Source organism: Odontomachus brunneus, unplaced genomic scaffold (assembly GCF_010583005.1).
Source record: "Odontomachus brunneus isolate Ranch 3 - 2012 unplaced genomic scaffold, Obru_v1 Obru_scaffold_003, whole genome shotgun sequence".
Lineage (NCBI taxonomy): Eukaryota > Metazoa > Arthropoda > Insecta > Hymenoptera > Formicidae > Odontomachus > Odontomachus brunneus.
In genome coordinates this window covers 3,303,944-3,324,472 of record NW_022639453.1, presented here as the reverse complement: position 1 = coordinate 3,324,472, position 20,529 = coordinate 3,303,944, and the positions used below count along the sequence as shown (strand labels likewise).

Genomic DNA, 20,529 nt, shown 5'->3' with positions numbered 1-20,529 from the left:
ATTTGAAATATTACTTTAGCAATATTACAGCAATATTTAAAAAATATTGCAAATATAATATATTTTACTTATTTACTAATTATTTTTGTTACCCAATGAACAAACAATATTTAAAAAAACATTTTTTTTTAATTTGAAGAGACATTAAAACATTAAAGATAATGGGTCAAGTTCTCTTTTTTCATTAAAATAACGTTTTTTAACGTTTGGAAGATTGTTTTGTTTTTTAATATTTAATAAACATTTATTTTTACATTTAAAAACATTTTTCTAAATGTTAACATTTAACATTTAGAAAATATTTTCTAAATGTTAAAATAAATATTTATTCAATATTAAAAATCAAAACATTTTTCCAAACGTCAAAAAACATTTAAAAAACGTCTTTTTAATGAAGAAAAGAAAACTTATCCTATTATTTTTTACGTTTTAAACATATTTTTTCAAATATTTTTCTAATTGTAATGTTTTGTAATTTCAACATCTAGGTAAATATATTTTACATAAATATTTTATGCATATATTTCTGACTTCTCTTTTATTCTATGAAATATTTCAAGTACAAATAGTTCATTTTGTGATTGTACTAAATAATGTTATAAGAAAACTATAATTAGTACTTCGGCTGCATATGGGGATAATAAAAAGCACTTAGTATCAGTTGAAGAAATAGCGCAGCAGCCTAGGTGGTAGACTTTAGGAACCTGGAGATGTCTGAGATCTCGAGTTCGCGTCAGCCCAGTACTGAGTAAATTTTCAGGTGTGAAAATAGTAAGAAATCAAATAAAAGTGCTAAATTTCATTTAAAATCAACATAAGCTGACTAGTTGCAATCATTTCTGCGATATATTTTTCTGTTAAGGACACTACATCACTTTAGATTTGGTTCCCGTGTTTGAACCGCGTGGATTCATCTTTGTTTGATTCCGACGTTTCACGAACATTTCAGTCCGCTTCATCAGGGAGGAACGACCCGATGTCTCGGATAATAATCATATAATCATATAATAAAATATTTTATTGCATGTTGCAGTTGGTGCAAACATTTGTTATGTTTTAATTGTTTTTATACAGAATTCCATCCGCAATATTGTGAAAAAATGAAAGATATTTATAGCATATAAATTTTATTATATGACAATGTTTTATTATATGACAGTGTTTTATTATACGACAATGTTTTATTATATGACATTGTTTTATTATATGACAATGTTGTATACAATGTTTTCATATGAAAGTGATGTACTAAAATATATATTTCATTGTAAGCAATGCAAAATATGTGTCTATATTCGTGTTTGCATTAAACAAGCCTGACACTTCCCTAATTACCTCTGATTAATAGCATAAAAACGAAACATATGCAAAACAAATGTATCATATTCGAAAAACATTAATTACATGCTCTAAGATAAGAAAAACAAAAAAAAACACCGCATAAGGGTAACTCGTCGCCGAGTTTCGAACGCTCGCTGCAGGCTCAAAAATGTTCGACGTGGGAGTCTCACTCTGCTCAACCACGCAACCTCGCTGAAAGACAGTTGCATTTTTAGCCATATCCGTGATACAGTCCCGCAATCCAAATATTATATTGTAATTTCTCATAAACAAAGGCGCATTTGCACAAATCTCAATTAGGGTGTTGATGCTTAACATCGCAGCTAGCGAACGTGCTATGTCTCGTTCAGAAATCGATTTAGCAGGTTGTGGCATCTCCTTGTGAGTAAATTTGCTGATGTGAAAATAGTGAGAAATCAATTAAAAGACCAAAATTTCATTTAAAATCAACATAAACTAACGTTTAAGAATTGAAGATATATCATAAATATTTTTGTATTATACAAGGTTTCAGTTATTGTACTAAAGAAAACTGTTGAGACATGTTCAAATTAATCGCGAGATTTTTACAGTATACTAAGCAGTTTCCTTATATTATTTGCTTCAGTTTTCCTACAATTTTTTAGACAGTTCTTAACAATATTTTTCCTGAGAGAGGGTTTGTGCAATTTTAACAGAATCCACATTACATCGATGATCGAACTACGTGATTTCAACTATCGATTTTAAGTGGATATCCGCTCGAATATCCATGTGGACGTCCTCTCGCTCATTCACGTGGCATTCACGTTGATTTCACGTACTGTTTTTGTCGGGTAGCTGGCCGGATCTGCGACTGATCTTATCTTAGCTGGCTGAATCTGTACCTAAATCGACTTCAAGGTTAAGTTCAAAATTAAGTTCACCAAAGATAGTCCTTCATGACTCCTACAGCTTTTATTCTGGTAATTTTTTTCGATACCGTCCTCCACTGGATATACTGTAACTAATTATATATAATACTGTAATGATAATACTGTAACTGTCACTAATTTGACTTCCAAATAGCCCTTAGGGATCACTTTGACCACTGACATGACATCGTATCTAAACATAAAATTTCTCGTCCTTTTCATATCCGAGGTCAGAGACGATTTTTAAAAATTCTATGTTAACCTTCAGATGACCCTCAAAGTTAAGTTCAAGGTCAAGTTTAAGGTTAAAAGAAATCTTTAGATAGTCCAAAAGATAGTCTTTCATGACTTCTACAACTTTTATTGAGGTCATTTTCCCTGAAAGTGCGTATTTTTGGAAATCATAGTGAGGTCTCATTTTTTTTACCCTGTATATACACACACACGCGCGCGCGCACACACACACATTGCGCGTGTGTGTATATACAGGGTAAAAAAATGAGACCTCACTATGCGCGCGCGTGTGTGTGTGTGTGTGTGTGTATAGGATGGTCCTTTTTTACTCTTGGTCAAAATTTTTTTTTCGAATTTTTTCTACGGCCTCCAAAAAGTATCCATAAAAAGTATCCATATAACAAAAAAATAATTCCTATCAAGTTTGAGTTCGATCGGATAACGAGAACCCGTGCTCTTAGGTCGTTAAATTGGAGTACCCTTGTATTAAGTTGTATACGTTATCAATATAGTTTTTAAAGCGTGTTTCCCACAAAAATCACCAAAGAGGATTTTTCTTTTTTCTTTCTACATCGTTTGAGATCTTATAGTCTTATTTAAACAATTAGATAAATTGTTGATGACTAAAACATAAAAATAAATAGTTATTGCATTTATTGTTTGAGCTATAACATAAATCATGAATGGAATATAAATAGTATGTTTGGAGGACAAAATAAGTGTAAAACATGATACCTTTCATATTTTATATTTATTTTGTCCTTCAAACATAATAAAGAAACTTTTTGAATTAAATATTACATAATAATTAATAATTTCGTGGTTTCTAATCTTATGCTGGGAGGGGACCATAGATGTCTGTTTGATAAGAGCGTATACGGCAAAACTTGATAAATAATTTATTGAAATGAAATGATTTTTGGAATAAAATACACATATACTACTTGATTAGAACTGTGATGTTTTATTATTAATAACTTGTCCAGTCGTCTTCATTATTAATAATTACCTGGCATCTCAGAGGCATACTTTCTACTAATTTTACAACTAATTTTATGGCATATTCTTGAGATGAAGATCTCCATATCAATCAAATTTGTCGAACTAATTCCTTAACCGACCAAATTTTCTTTCCACGAAGTTTAAACTTCATCAAGAACCAAACGTTTTCGATAGGATTTGCATCCGGTGACTGTGATGGCCAATCCAGTAATTCAACATTATTTTCTTATTTCCACGCGGTACAAAGCCGACTTCGATGATTATTGTCCTGTTATAGTATCCATTTTTCGTTTTTCCTTATAAATCATGTTTGAGCAGATAGTAATAAAGCCTTCTCATAAATTTTGACCATTTTGCTAACGTTTAAGTTGTTTGTGAAGATATGCAAAGTACCAAATCTCTGCGTAGAGCCACGTTTTAGTAAGTCACCTTTTTCACCTCTAAGTAAGGATTCACCCACTTATTTACAAATGCTTTTGACTTTCTTATGTACTTAGCAGCCGCTTGGCGTGACATTTTTGGTCCTTTCGGATGTTTACAAAGAAACACGACTTCGAAACGCGATGTGTATTTGGCATTCATGGTGAAATATATATTTTTATCACGAAGATCGAATGACAACTAAAGCTTTATCAACAAAGCATCTTAGGCGAAAGGTGCCTCTATCGGCTCCTGTTTGAATTTTCCGTCTACCTGTTTATATGCAAAAGTTTTTATCAAACAAACTGTATAATAGGCAGATTTGCAACGTTTCCCATTGTCTGAACACGTTAAACAATATAAAGAAATAGCATTCTTTCGGTAAAAAGTCTGTCTCTTTCTAACGAAGGCTGCTTTACTCCCGCCACAAAACCACGATAAGTGGTGAGTATAAAAAAGCCTTCGTTAAAAAGAGACTTTTACCGAAAGAATGTTATTTCTTTATATTGTTTGACACGTACAGACAATGGCTAACGTTGCGAACCCGCGGCCTAGGTATTATACATTTATGGTCCCCTCCCAGCATAAGATTAGGAACCACGAGATTATTAATTATTATGTAATATTTAATTTAAAAAATGGGTTTATTAATAAAAACATGAAAGATATTATGTTTTACACTTATTATATTGTCCTTCAAGCATACTATTGCAACTTTTATAGTCCATACATGATTTGTTATAGCTCAAACAATAAATGTAATAACTATTTATTTTTATTTTTTAGTAATCAACAATCTATTCGAGGAGCTTTCTATTATTTCGATTAATCAACAATTTATCTAATTTATTTAAATGAGACTATAAGATCTCAAACGATATAGAAAGAAAAGAGAAAAGTTGTCTATTGTGATTTTTGTGGAAAACACGCTTTAAAAACCATATTGATAATGTAGACAGCTTAATACAAGGTACTCTAATGTTTAACGACCCGGGGCACAGGTTCTTGTTATCCAATCGAGCAAAAGTTTGGCAGGGATTTTTTTTGTCAAATAGAAACTTTTTAAAGAGTGCCGCGGAAAAAATTTGAAAATCGAAAAATAAGAACTACCCTAATATATACAGGGTGAATCATTTTAATCGAACCAGGCAAATATCTCGAAAAATATGGAAGATACGGAAAAATATTTCAAACAAAAGTTGTATGGTTCGGAGCAGGACATAAGATGGTGCAATTTGGCTTGACCGTGGATAATCGTTTGAAAGTCACGTGAAGGTCACCTACAATTTCTTAAATGGAACCTTCATTTTTCATTACATATTCTTGTAGCTAACTTCGAGAGCTTTCCAAAACATTATAATAAAGTATTTTTTCATTAAGTACTTTTCGAGTTATAAAGTTTGAATGTTACAGTACCGCCGGCATTAGCATTATCCAAGGTGTACCACGTGGAAATTGCCCGGTCGGATTTACACCTCTTTTGTGTATGTGTGTGTGTGTGTGTGTGTGTCACAACAGAGATAAGGACTCCACGGTTCGTCACTCTCGTAGTATTTAATGACTCCAAACCTTCTCTACTGCTATGTGTGTGTGTGTGTGTGCGCGTGCGTGCGCACGCGCGCTTGCACACGCTCGTACATTCTACGATTTACATCTTATAACATTTCTTCGAATGTATCACCATTTACTTCAATACACATTCGGAATCTATGACGCAATGCAATAGTAGTCCTTTGAAGAAATTCTTCGGGAATAGTTGCCAAAGTTCTGGTGATGCAATTTCTCATATCGACCGGAGTTATCGGTTCCGTAGCAAAAATAATCTCTTTAACGTACCCCCATAAAAAGAAATCACAAGATGTCAAATCAGGAGAATTTGGAGGCTATGTAATATAACCGTTGTACCCTATCCAGCGTTCAGAATATCTTTGATGTAAATAGTCTCGCACAATGGCAGCTCTATGCGGAGGAATACCATCATGTTGAAACCACATGCAATCCCTAGTTCCTAATATCTTTTAACAATTCGAATAGATTATTTTGCACGAACTGTAAGTATATTATTCGTTTAATATTATTATCAAAGAAATAGGGTCCAATAACCTAGCCATTCAAAATGCCATACCAAACATTTACTTTCCACTGATGCTGACGATCTACATGACGAATCCAAAATGGAATAATATCTAAATAAAAGTGGCAATTATGACGATTCAATTCTACAGTATTCTGAAATGTTGATTCGTCGGTAAATAAAATCTTATCAAAAAAAGTCGGATCTTCTTCTAATTTTTCCAATCCCCAATGATAAAATTCGACGCGTTTTTGTTTTTTTATTTTCAGTAAGTGCCTGAACTCGTTGAATATGATAAACGTGAAAATTATTCGCTCTTAAAATTCGCCGGATAGTTGACTGAGAAACATTGAGTTCTCGGCTGATTGTACGTTGACCAATCTGAGGTTTTGTTACTACCATCCCTAAAATAGCTGTATTCAAATCATTAGCATCAGTTAAACATTTCTTTCTACATTTGTGACATAATGTACCTTCCTCAGCTCTATTAATAACTTTCATTATTGTGGTATGATTGGGACATCGACGATCTGGATACCGTAGAGCATACTGACCAGCACATTGTCTGTAGTTTTCATTGGCCCTTCCATATTCAATTATCATGTCGACAATTTTACTAAGTGAATAATCAGTCATGTTTATTATTAAGGAAACAAAGTGTTAATTTTAATACTCTTTTTTTAATTTTTGTACACCTAAAGTGACACGTCTATAACGAGGTAACTAATGTAACGTTTTGCTTGCTTGTTAGTGAAACGTTTAAGGACGAGTATCGCGCGAGAGTCGAGTGGAGAGAATGTGCACACAGGGAGAAGGCATATGCGTGTGCGCCCCAACCATTTGACAAAATTCATTTTTATGTAGAAATAAAAATAACACGCACAGAGGTGTAAATCCGACCGGGCAACCTCCGCGTGATACATCTTGGATAATGCTAATGCTGGCGGTATTGTAACTTTCAAGTCTTATAACTCGAAAAGTACTTAATGAAACAATACTTTATTATAGTGTTTTGTAAAACTCTCGAGGTAAGTTATAAGAATATGCAATGAAAAATGGAGATTTCCATTTAAGAAATTGAAAGTGACCTTCACGTGACTTTCAAACGACTATCCAGGATCAAGCCAAATTGCACCATCTTATGTCCTGCTCCGAACCATACAACTTTTGTTTGAAATATTTTTCCGTATCTTCCATATTTTTCGAGATATTTGCCTGGTTCGATTAAAATGACTCACCCTGTATATATATATATATATATATATATATATATATATATATAATATTTGTTTTAAATTTAACAATTTTAACACTAGTACTAATTTTGCGCTAGTTAATTTGAGAATATGAATAAAGGTTAAAGCGGTTATTCAATTTAGGGGAATGTTACCGAAATTGTACCTAAATCGTATCTCATTAATTTCTTTATTATTATTAAAAATAAATAATGTCTAATGTCTAACTAACGGCATCTAACAATCTAACATCGAACTAAAAGTAAAGAATATACATAATAAAAATATAGATAAACAATTCAGATTATCTTACTTTGTGCGTGTTAAAAACATTTTTAAATCCAAATATAATTAATGAGGTACGATTTAAAATACCGGTATAATTTCAACTCTCCTCTTGTTTTCAAACCTTTTGGTGATATGTAATTTTATGTTGAATTTATACCGTCCACATATCCATTTAAAATGTGATTGGAATATCACAATCTATACTTTGTTTTTATTTATAACTGTTTTTCTCAATTCCGTATTATATGTGTCGCATATAAGTTGTCATATTAATACAGGATGTCTAATGCAATACGCATTAACACTTGTGTGTAAAAAAATAAAACTATGCAAAATAAAACTAAACAAAAGAATCTTTTATCATTTTGCACACCACAGTAATTATTGAGATATTAATTTTAAAAATATTAGTAAATCAGTGGTGAAATAAACACTGTATCTTGAGAAAACATATCTTAGATTTATTGACTGTTTACTAGGAACAATTAGTATTAGTTGGCAGTAAGAGGTAGAAAAACGTTACAAATAGTAAACGGCGCATTTTATTTATGGTGGTTATGTTAAGCATCCTGTATTAATTCAGCTTCATACGCATTATATTAGAGCTTCTGTATTGAGTCAGCTTTACACGCGTGATTCTTGACGGCGCGTAAAGTGATAGAGGATTTTTCTATTCAATTTCGTACATTTTACATATATACATGCATTGGTACTTATTGTTTCAAACATTCTGTACAGTTCTTATGGAATCTATTGCCGACGAACTACATAAAGGAAAGTCTTGTGTTAAAACGACCACGATTTTCCCGTGTTTCGTGACTACAAATTTGATTAAAAACTTAAGAATAAGGTAAGTTAACGATAACGTTTGACGAACAATTTACATACAAGGGCAAGCAGTAAGATGTTTTTAAAATAATTTATTTGTTTTATATATTAATATATTTGATGAAAGTAATATAGTTTATTATAGTAGTGTATTTTTTTAATTTCACACTCATATTACTATAAAAAGAGAAGATATTTTTAATTTGTAGATAGTTGTTAAATAAATCAATTTTATTCCTTACTTTATCGTTAGCGAGGACTTAAATGAGTTAAGTTGAAATGATCATTCGGAAATTTGTTACTCAGATAGCATATGGACATCCGATGGACGTTCATCAGATATCTGTTTCTAGATATAGGACAACCCAAAAAATGTCCAAAACAAATTCGTTTCTTATCCGAAATACGTTCATAGTACATGTACATTGGACACAACTTTGGGTATTCATAAAATGTCCGAAATAAGATCGTTTCTGTACCTATTTTGGACGTCTATCCCAGGCAGCAACGTGACGTGATTTTCGCGTCAATTTTTGGTCATTCCTGACGTCAATTATTCTTTTATAATCATGTAATAATGACGTAAAAATAACGGGAATAAGTTACAACTCACTGACGTCATAATAAAATGTGAAAATGACGTCATAAAGAGATATAAAAATGACGTCATAAAGAGATATAAAAATGACATGTCGGAATATCCTTTTTCGGTTCTATTTTCTAACAGAAACTATTCGTAAATGTCACAGCGTTTGCTGATTTTACTTGAAAATTTTAGATTTCTTGGTTTTTAATGTTACATCACATTTAAAAATTTTCACTGGTACTGTTGTGAGAACATGGACCCTGATGAGACACTTCTGAATTATGAGTCTGTAGACACCACATCACTTCTTCGATCGATATAAACGTCTTACATTTTGGCTATATATGTTGTAATTAACACAGTAATATAATATATACAAAAAATTTCGTGTATTAAAGCAAAATTGCCATATGGCTAGACTCTTATTTAAGAATGTGTGTATCTATAAATAACAAAAAATGATAATAACAATAATAATAACAAGCAACATGTCCTATTATTTATTCATTTTTTTATTTTCTTATTTTATTTGTATATCTTTCCTGTTTTTCTCTATCTCGACCTCTTATGCTTCAACTTCCTATTATTTACTTTTATTTTCTTTGTCTCCTCTCCAATTTTTTTCGTCTTTTTTCTTTTTCTTCCTTTCTTTTTCTTTCTACTTTTATCTTTTTAGTTATAAAAAGTAAAAAGGACACACAAAGCAACCAAGTTCTTTTTGTACAAAACATTTTGGTTAAAATATATCCAATTAAACTCATTATTATTCTCTCGAATTCTTACTTATTCTCCCTCATTCTTCTTAATACTTTTCCATTCTCCCTCATTCTTCTCTCTTATTCTTATTCATTCTCTCCCATTTTCTCTCATTCTGTCTCATTCTCTACCATTCTCTCTTCCATTCTCTTCAAACTCATTCTTATTCTCAATTTCTTCCTCATTCTCACTCATTCTTCCTCATTTTCTCTCATTCTCCTTAATATTCTCGCATTCTCTCCTATATCCTTTCATTCTCCTTTATTCATCGCCATTCTCTCTTATTCTCTCTAATTCTTCTTTACTCTCTCTCATTCTTTACCATTCTCTCCTATTCTATCTCATTCTCCCTCATACTCTTTCAGTCATTCTAATTTTCTACTACTCTTTTTCATTCTCTCCTATTCTCTCTCATTCTCCCTTATTCTGTTTCATTCTCTTTCATTCTTTTTTATTTTTGCTAATTCTCTCTAATTTTTCCTTAGTAATAAGAGAAAAAGAGAAATATAACAAGAAAAAAATAAGATTTAATATAAATATATATATAATAATTTATATACTTATACATTTTTATATATAAATGTAAAATTTATATATAAGTTATAATAATTTATATATAAATTTTTTATATTACTTCCTCTCTCTACATATTTCTCTCTTTCTTTCACCATTATATCTACTTTTTTACTTTTAAAAAGTAACCTTTCCTATTTTACTATCTTGCATCTCTATATTTTCTATCTTCTTATTTTGTTTCTATTTTCTGTTACTTCTACCTGTCTGTACTGTCTTCTCTCCTTATATTTTCCCTTTTTCTTCATGCTTTCTGTACTTTCTTTACTTGCTGTACTCTTTCAGTTACTTTAATTTTCTACTATCCTTTCTCATTCTTTCCCATTCTCCCTTATTCTCTTTCATGCGCTCTCATTCTTTCTCATTCACTTGCATTTTTTCCCATTCTTTCTTATTTTAATTACTTTTAAAAAGTGACCTATTTTCCTAACTTTTTTCATGAAAAAATACTGTTAAAGTAATTATCAGAGACAAGACTCTTTAAAACTATAATAACTTTATATCTCCGACAAACTGTAGACCAATAGTACTTCTGAAACTTGTCATTTTCCAATAAATTCAGAAAACTATCAAACTGACAGATACTGATAGGTGGCAATAACTATCACCGACAATCAAGAGAATGAGGAAGAAAGAGTGAGAATAAGAATGAGTTTGAAGAGAATAGAAGAGAGAATGGGAGAGAATGAGACAGAATGAGAGAAAATGGGAGAGAATGAGTAAGAATAAGAGAGAAGAATGAGGGAGAATGGGAAAGTATTAAGAAGAATGAGGGAGAATGAGTAAGAATTAGAGAGAATAAAAATGAGTTTGATTGGGTATATTTTAACCAAAATGTTTTGTACAAAAAGAACTTGGATGCTTTGTGTATCTTTTTTACCTTTTTTAACTAAAAAGCTAAAAGTAGAAAGAAAAAGAAAGGAAGAAAAAGAAAAAAGACGAAAAAAATTGGAGAGGAGAAAAAGAAAATAAAAGTGATTGCACAGAACTTTCCAATATCAACAGTAACTGTAAATGTTTGTACAGTAACTGTCAAAAACTATAACTTTCCAAAAGTTTTTTTTCCTGAGGGTTACATCTCTCTATTTTCTATATTCTTGCTTCGTTTCTATTTTTCTGTTATTTATCTGTCTATACTATTACATAAAGCACAAATCTCTAAAAGACTTCTTAAAGAATCCTAAAAGTGTTCTGGAGGACTTGGGAACTCTTTTGGAACTTCTTCTCTTTTGGAAGAAGTCTTTTAGAGATTTGTACTATATGGGACCTTCTGTCCTTATATTTTTCTTTTTTTCCCTTTCTGTACTTTCTTTCTTTATTCTTTCTTCTTGCCTTGTTTAACTAAAAATAATAAAAGTACAAACAACATAAAGTATCCTAGTTCTATATCCTAATATATTATATAAAGTAATATTTCTTTATCAGCGGTACAGACAAAAAAATTTATTTATTTATTATCTATCCTTTTATTCATTCATTCTTTTACTCACTCATACATTCCTCTTGTCTTTCCATCTCGCTCTCTTATAGTTTTTTACCAACTTATCATTTATCTTCATTTCTCTGTCTTCTTTTCATTTCTTCTCACATATTCTTTTCTTTTTCTCTTTTTTTCTTCTTCTTTTTTTCTTTTTTATATTTTTATTATTTAATTTAACCATAAAAAATATAAAAACGACACAAAGTATTTAAGATTTTCATCGTTATATATTTTTATGCATTTACCAATACTTATCTGAAAACTCCATAGTTCTTCTTCAAAATTATCACGGCAAACACACTTCGTAACTTTTGAAACTATTATACATTAAAAATATAATCTCATTATAACCCCATTCTCGTACGCGCAAAATGTCACTTGATTCCACTGCGATAACAACCGTGCGCGAAACGAAATCGGCCGTAACGCACAGCCAATCAGCATCACGGAGAAACGGCAACAATTAAATCTCTTACATGCCTCTTTTTAAAGAGGATTTTATTTATTTTAAAAAAATGTTTTATAAATATTTTTTTATTGTTAACTGTTATTAAATAGACCGTCATAAAAAACTATAAACATTTTGAGTGTCTATAAAGAATACAATTTAAAAAAGGAAAGATCCACCTTATTTTTTAAAATGAATTCTCTATCAGAACTTCTATTTATCTCTGTGCTATCTGGGTCAATAATTTCTCATTAACATATCTTTGAACATCATTCTACTAACTGAATAATTAATTGCAACGATTCAATGCTCATGAGTAAAAAATGGTAGAACTAGTTCTATAAGGTTTATTCCTAAGAGTTAAATGCTTGATATGCAAGTACATAAAAAATAAATAACAACGTATATAAATAATAATCTGTTACATAAACCACAGTTGATATAAATAAACATTAGGTAAACATTTGTCATGTTCTTTGCTTATCAAACATCTGACTAAAAATGACCTCTCAAAAACGTATTATAGACGTATTATAGTCTTTAAATGACGGTATTATCACGTTAAAATAATTACATTTTTTAAACGTCAGTTATTGGTAGAGAACGTCTAGGACTGATAATCACCATTTATCGACGTGAAAATGACGTGACATTGTTGTCTGGAGATAGAATTATGTGTAGCGTTGATAGGGCGCATTCTCAACATGTCTATAGTTGAATTTTATACTTAAGATATTTATGTCTAAGATCAGATATGGACGTTTAAATTATAAACATTAACGGATGTCCAAAATCGGATATTTTATGGATGTCCATTGCATGTCCATGGATGTGCGGACGTAAAATGGACATAAAATGGACGTCCTTAGAACGTTCTGTGCTATTTGTGCAATAACGTATCTCAGCTAACAAGAAGACATCGAAATGACGTGATTTTTTTGGCCTGCAGACGTCATTAAAAACCTGAATGGAACGTCATTTTAACGTACTTGTGACGTGCTAATGTCGCAACCCATTGACGTCACTTTTGCTACGTCATACTGACGTCGATACATGAAGTAAAAATGATGTAATTTAGACGTTTTGAGGACGTTATTACCCAGACAACATAAAATATTTATAAGATTTATTTGAATATTTTATAAATATTTACCAAAATATTTTATAAATATTTTTGTGACTTGAGATTCAATATATCATAAATATATTTATAATAAATATTAGAAAAATATTTATTAAAATATATACATTTATATATATTTTTCTTTTTTCCTGAATTTTTCTTAAATTTTCCACTTTATTATTTCACATGCTATTTAATTCAAGTTAAATTGTACTTAGAAAATCTGCTTACTACATTACCGAGATTCGAATCTGAGACCTCTGGTTCTTAAGTCGTTTACCTTACTTATTGCGCCACTGTCATTTTTCGTGAGAAACGCTTCGTATTGTATACATATGGTATATCCACGTACGAAAACAAATATTTTATTTAATCTTTAGCTGGCATACTGGGGTACCAAAAACCTCAGCTTAATTCAGTTTGATTCAGCTCCAATTTATTCCCCCCTATAGTACGAGAATGATGTTTGTGCCATCATCTATTTTTTGTCCAAGGAACCCTCTTACTCGAGGAAGATAGTGAAGATAATTTTTGTACATTAATCAAGTAAAATTCACTCATATATCTGATAAATAAACAAGTATACTTTGAAAAAATAAGTAGTACATTTTTGGCTAAAATTTGTTTTTTCAACTCTACAAATAAATACCTTTTTTGAAATAGCCACTATCTAAACTATTTCTTTCCTTAAAGTGTTATATCTCAAGAGTGTCAAGTTAAATTTTTAACTCCTAATATGAAAAAATGGAAGAGTTATGAATTATTTAGTAAAAATAGTCATTTTTTCGTTCTTTTTAAGTTCTCGAATTTTTTTTATATTTAATATTACATTTTATCAAAATAACCTATGATATCTTTTAAGTCAATATTTGAAAACTATTTTGGAATTTTTTTTAGTGAAAAAATCAATAGCTTTCACGCAACAAGTATTTTAATGGTAAGGACCTCAAACGGCCCAATGTGCCAGCTATGTGAATTATGGTGAAGTATGAGGGTTAAAAGAAGAGAATAGATCCTTTTAAATGTAACCTGTCATTTAATGTGCAATAACCATTAAAGACGATGTAATTTAGGACGTTTTTATGGAGCACATTATTAACATCACGTCGTTTCATCATTATCATTTTTCAGATTTACAACAAGGATAGAATGCCATAGTAGCGCTATACAGCATTTTCTTGCATGCATCTTTTGATTGGTATACACTCCCCAGCTAACATTTAAAGACGTCATTATGACGTTATTAAAACGTCATGTGATGTTACTTTGTTAGCTGGGTCATATTGAACATTGGCAATTCGTCTTTTTGACGTAATAAAAATGTCGTATTATTTTATTATCTATAATAACGTCAAAATTACGTTTCATTTAGGTCACATTACATCATCGACATAAAAACCATGTAATTTTTACGTCATTTCGACGTTGTTAGCTAGAATATGTTATCGTCGGTCGTATTTATTTTTTCTTAGTTATTTTTCAAGTGTTTATAACATCATTTTTATTCTGCAACAGATATGGTTTAACATATTATTCACCACAACAAGCAGCATCTTTAATAATCGATGCACAGAGACAAGATTACAAAGAGAAATATTTTCCTACAATCTCTTCATTATTGATATTTGCAAGGTAAGAACGCACAAACCTAAATGTAACTACAGGGTGAATATTATATACCGCAACACCTGAATATCTCGAAAACAAAGCGTTGTATAAAAAAATGTTAAATACAAAAGTTGTAGGGTTTAAAAAGATCTATTTTATGATATTAGCAGTTTGACCTTGAGTTGCGTCATAAAGATCAGGTCAAGGTCACAATGATGTTTTTAAATGGATACCCCCATTTTTTATTGTATATTCTTGTAGCTTATCTCGAGAGCTTTCCAAAACACTATACTTAAGTATTTTTTCGTTAAGTACTTTTCGAGTTAAGAGGCTTCAAAGTTACGCTCTTTAGCATTAGCGCGCGTGGATACCGTAGTGACGAGCACGAACGCGCGCTCGTATTAATAGTAAATAGCGTAAGGCTGATGGCCTAAAAAACGTAAACGCAAGGGCAGCTCTCGTTTACCGCGCTTGTGTTTACGTTTTTCTCTGCCTTAGCTTACCTTAATCGGCCGGATATGATTTTCCTCTTGCCTTAATCGGCCGCGCGCTAATGCTAAAGAGCGTAACTTTGAAGCCTCTTAACTCGAAAAGTACTTAACGAAAAAATACTTAAGTATAGTGTTTTGGAAAGCTCTCGAGATAAGCTACAAGAATATACAATAAAAAATGGGGGTATCCATTTAAAAACATCATTGTGACCTTGACCTGATCTTTATGACGCAACTCAAGGTCAAACTGCTAATATCATAAAATAGATCTTTTTAAACCCTACAACTTTTGTATTTAACATTTTTTTATACAACGCTTTGTTTTCGAGATATTCAGGTGTTCCGGTATATAATATTCACCCTGTATAATACCCCAGTACCCAGATAGCCAAACATGCGCAGATTTTACGCAGAGTTTATCAACAGTGTCTGTAGACAGAATGGCAGCAGACTGTACACAGAATCTGTTCTGACGACAGATTGGTGACAGACTGCTCGCAGAGTCTGTCGACAGACTTTGACGACAGATTGACGACAGATTGCGTACAGATTCTGTTTCCTAGATAAGCTATTTAATTCTATCAAGGGCCAAATGTACGTTATTAAATGGGGTATTTTCACATACACACCATGTAAAACTGCTGCAGAGGAGTCAAAATAATTATATTGTGCAATAATTGTACGCATGTACACAATAAAAAACAATTTTTACTTTTTAAAATTGTATTAAACATTCTTTATAAAAAAAGCAACAATAATAGAGAAATAAAGAGTACAAGTATAATACAACGGTTAAATGGCCATTTAAAGACGTACATATACCATCCCTGGTAAAAATTGTTCTCATAATTTTTCATACAATTTCTCATATTATTATTTTTTTTAATGTTATTATGTCATTAAATCTGAATGATTTAACCGTCATGCAATAAATACTGAAGGTAGCAGCACCGAATAAAGTATTAGTCTCGCTATGTAAATAACTTTTACAGAATTTTTGTGATAGTTTATTTGAAAACATATCATGCTTCGATTTTGATAAAACTTAATACAATCTGAACGAGACGATCAAATTAATTCACATATGTAAAATCAAATTAATTTGCATATGTAAAAGTACAGTATTTTATTAACATGATGGAAAAATGTCATTATCTGCTGTTTTATTGCAATAATTTTCTATATAGTCCTTGATAGAAAATTAATTTCGAATTATCGTACCGGTCTCTCTTACATTATTTATACGCTAAACGGTTTCGCCGATATTTTGCGGTTTAAAAGGCGAACAAACTCTAAGATTTTTCTTCCTTAACTTTTAAATGGGCAATACAAAGCACTTTTTATCAAGTGAGGAATTGGCGTAGTGTCTAAAGCGACGGACGATTATTCAAAAGATGTCTTCTGTTCAAGTTCGAATCTCACCAGAAAAAATCTTAAAAATTATGAAAAAATAATACAGAAAAACTTTTTTTTCATTATATTTTACGAGTATTTATGAGAAGGCGCTTATTCTATAAATAATTATGAAAAATTATGAGAAAATTTTCTACCAAAAATTTAATTGAAGAACCTACGAAACGACAGAATCTACGCGCATCTGCCGTCAGAGTCTGTCGACAGGCTCTGAGCGCAATCTGCCGCCAGTCTGTCTAACGGCAGATTGAGGACGCAGATGTCTATGGATCTGTCGACAGATCCATGGACATATGCGTTCCCAATCTGCCGTCAGACTGCTGACAGGGTTTGCTAACAGACTCTGACATCAGATTGGCAGCAGATTGCGCGCAGAGCCTACTGACAGACTCTGACGGTAGATTGGCGGCAGATTACGCACAGATTCTGTCGTTATGTAGGTTCTTTAATTAAATCCTTATTTTTTGTTAAATTCCAACAATTTATTCATTAGTATGGTTCAGATAATTGATATGATTATTCTGTCTAAATAATAAAAAAAGGACTATAATAGTATTTCATATTTTGTGTCGTTTCACTTATTCGTAAGTCTCGCGTGGTTTCGATCACGTGTCAAGCGACCACTTATCTTTAAATAACCATGCTGTTCACTGCTTGACTTCAATGATCGTACGGGAACTAGTGATGAGCCAATGCTGTAATGTAACGATATCTTGGATCATATTTAGAATATACTCTTATGTCGTTTAAAAAATGTAATGACATATTTCACAAGTTTCACAACACAGTATAGTAATATTCAATGATAATTTAATTCAATTTCCCTTACTCTTAATATTTCACTAATTGTAAGAATGAAATTTTTGGAAAAATCAGCAAATTGCAGCAAATTGTATTCTTCAATACAATTCACCATTTATTCAGTACAACTCAATATATATCAACAATTTTTCGCAAAAATCAACAAAATATTACAAGAGTTTTCAATAATTTTTCAAATGACTTAGATCCTTACTTCATCAAGTTTTCATGAATAATTACAATAATTTTCAGTAACAATCAATTAATTTCATTATATTGAATATTGAAAACTTTTATATGTTATTTTTCAACAATATTCATTATCTTTCATTACCTTTCCTTATATTTCACAATATTATATTAAATTTCTTCCTGAAAGCTATGATTAATTTTGATTTATGTTGAATTATTTTTCAATAATAGCAATTTTCCCTTTCATTTCAACGTAACTTACATTTGCAACTAATACAGAATGGCTTTTAAATAAAACATAAAACTTGAGATTGGTTATTATGATATAGGCATAAACAAACTAACACTAACCAAACTATTCGATCACAGGTCTGTATTCGTTTTACACCGTGTGCATGTGAAAGTACACCATTTAATAGTACATATGCCATTTAATTACACTCAAAAAAATGTTTTGCTGGTCCAGCTAGAATTCTAAATATTACAGTCAAAATGTATCGTTGTTTTTTGTAGCTGAGAAAATTGTCTCTAGTACGTAAAATTTTTAGCAGCAATATTATAGCATTATGTGCAGGAAAATTTAAGCCTCGTAACTAAATATGAATTGCTGCGTTTGATAAAAACGAAAATCAAAGTTGCAGCTAAAACGATCTCTGTGTGAGGAATATAGTTGAGGTATATCACTGTAGCACTAACAAGTAAACCTACGGAAGTGTCACTCTCCGATTTTTCTGAAATTTGGATATGTTATAATACATGAAAAAGTAAGGGACACGTATTTTTTTTTAGCGGCGGAAAAACATATTTAGGGTATGAAACAAGCCTCCCAAAATAGGGGGTAAAATGGAAAAATTGCGATATCTTTGAGATCAGTGAAGCGATCTTAATGATTTTTGGTATGAAAGTATCTTTTGATAGAAAACGAAAATCGGCCTAGGTATGTTGGAGGGGAGTGAAAATTAGGGGGCCAACTACCCCTAAAGTACCCCTAAGACCAATTTTTTGCTACAAAAAATCAGTTTTGATCTAATCGAAGTGAAATCTATTAAAACTTTAAAAGGAAAGCTAATTAAGGAACATGTATTTTTTGTTTTTTTTTTATATAAATATTTAGGGGGTAAATGACCCCTATATTGCCGCGCTCGTTTGACATTGCACATGAAACATCTTGTAAAACTATATTTCTGAACTGTTCGATCTTTTTAATATATTGGTTTTTGAAGTCGTTGAATCCGAATCTGAAATCAATATGGCGGATCCAATATGGCGAACGAAAACTGTAAAAATTACTTGAATAGGCAGTAACTCGACATGCGACTTTCAAAATACAATAAATTAACTTATGACATTTATTGTTAGTTATGTGAAGTGAATGAAACATGTTAAAAATATTAATTGTTTATAACCGCCGGCGTTAGCGTCACCCGAGATGCACCGCGCGGAGGTCGCACGGTCGGATATACATCTCTTCGGGGTGCTTGATTAGAGTGAGTCCACTTGCCTCTCACTATTTTCTGTAAGTGTCAGAAACGATTCATTGTTAGAACGCTTATGTACAGGTAACGTACAGGTAAAATCTTTCGTTACCTGTACATAAGCGTTCTAACAATGAATCATGTCAATTTTTCCTTTTTACCCCCTATTTTGGGAGGCTCATTTCATACCCTAAATATGTTTTTCCGCCGCTAAAAAAAAATACGTGTTCTTTACTTTATCATGTATTATAACATATCCAAATTTCAGAAAAATCGGAGAGTGACATTTCCGTAGGTTTACTTGTAAGACAGTACACTGAGAAAAAAGACTAGAAAATTTATTTGTAGAATGTAAGGCTTATTACAGGCTTATACAGAAATAAATCTCTGATTTATTTGATTTTAAATGAAATTTAGCTCTTCTATTTCTCACTATTTCCACATCTGAAAATTTATTAAGTACTGGTCGAATGCGAACTCGAGAACTTCAGATACCTCCAGGTTTTTATATAGTCTATTACCTTAGCCGCTGCGCTACTTCTTCAACTGATACTAAGTTTCTTATTATCCTCATATGTAGCCGGAACAGTAATTATAATGTTGTTATAATATTATTTATAATATTATAAATATTTATCTTTATTTATAATATTATAAATGTTTACGCTATAAATGTAATACTTTCATAATATGTTTCATTTTGTTGTTCATATTTTTCAATTCACATGTGAATTAACGGTAATTATTGCCACTGTTATCACGAAACGACAATGTATCTCCATTATTTCGCCATATTACATGATGCAATACGAATCAATGTTCTCCGATATAACAATAATAACTCCGATGTAATAACACATAAAAGATCCTAAATAGAACATAAGGATTATACATTCCTTTGTATTTCTCATTGCTAGTATTTTCTGTCTATCACAGTCACTTTTAGAAGTGTGACTGGCTATAATCTGATTAAGCACCATAGAGAAATTTTCTGTTAAATTTGACAAATGGTTCAAATATAAATTCTGTCTCTACCACTTATACTAGTTAGACAAAACATATACGATATCGCAGTGCTTTCTAGTCATTTATCTATTTTAGCTAATTTTTCATATGTAGATAATTTTTGCTATGACTGCAAGACCATTTTTTTCAGTGTAAAGAACTTACGAAACGACAGAATCTGCGCGCAATCTGCCGCAAATCTGCCGTCAAAGTCTGTCGGCAGGCTCTGCGAGCAGTCTGTCACCAATCTGTCATCAGAACAG

At 31.3% G+C, this 20,529-nt stretch overlaps 1 protein-coding gene across 1 annotated transcript in view; it reads left to right on the top strand.

The window, feature by feature from the left end:
* LOC116844325 (short-chain dehydrogenase/reductase family 16C member 6-like) overlaps positions 1-20,529 on the top strand; it is a 53,538-nt gene that overhangs the window by 26,880 nt on the left and 6,129 nt on the right. Inside the window, exons 6-7 of the mRNA XM_032815729.1 lie at positions 8,226-8,337; positions 14,797-14,913. Coding sequence (XP_032671620.1) covers positions 8,226-8,337; positions 14,797-14,913 — 229 coding nt within the window. The remainder of the gene's footprint in view (positions 1-8,225; positions 8,338-14,796; positions 14,914-20,529) is intronic.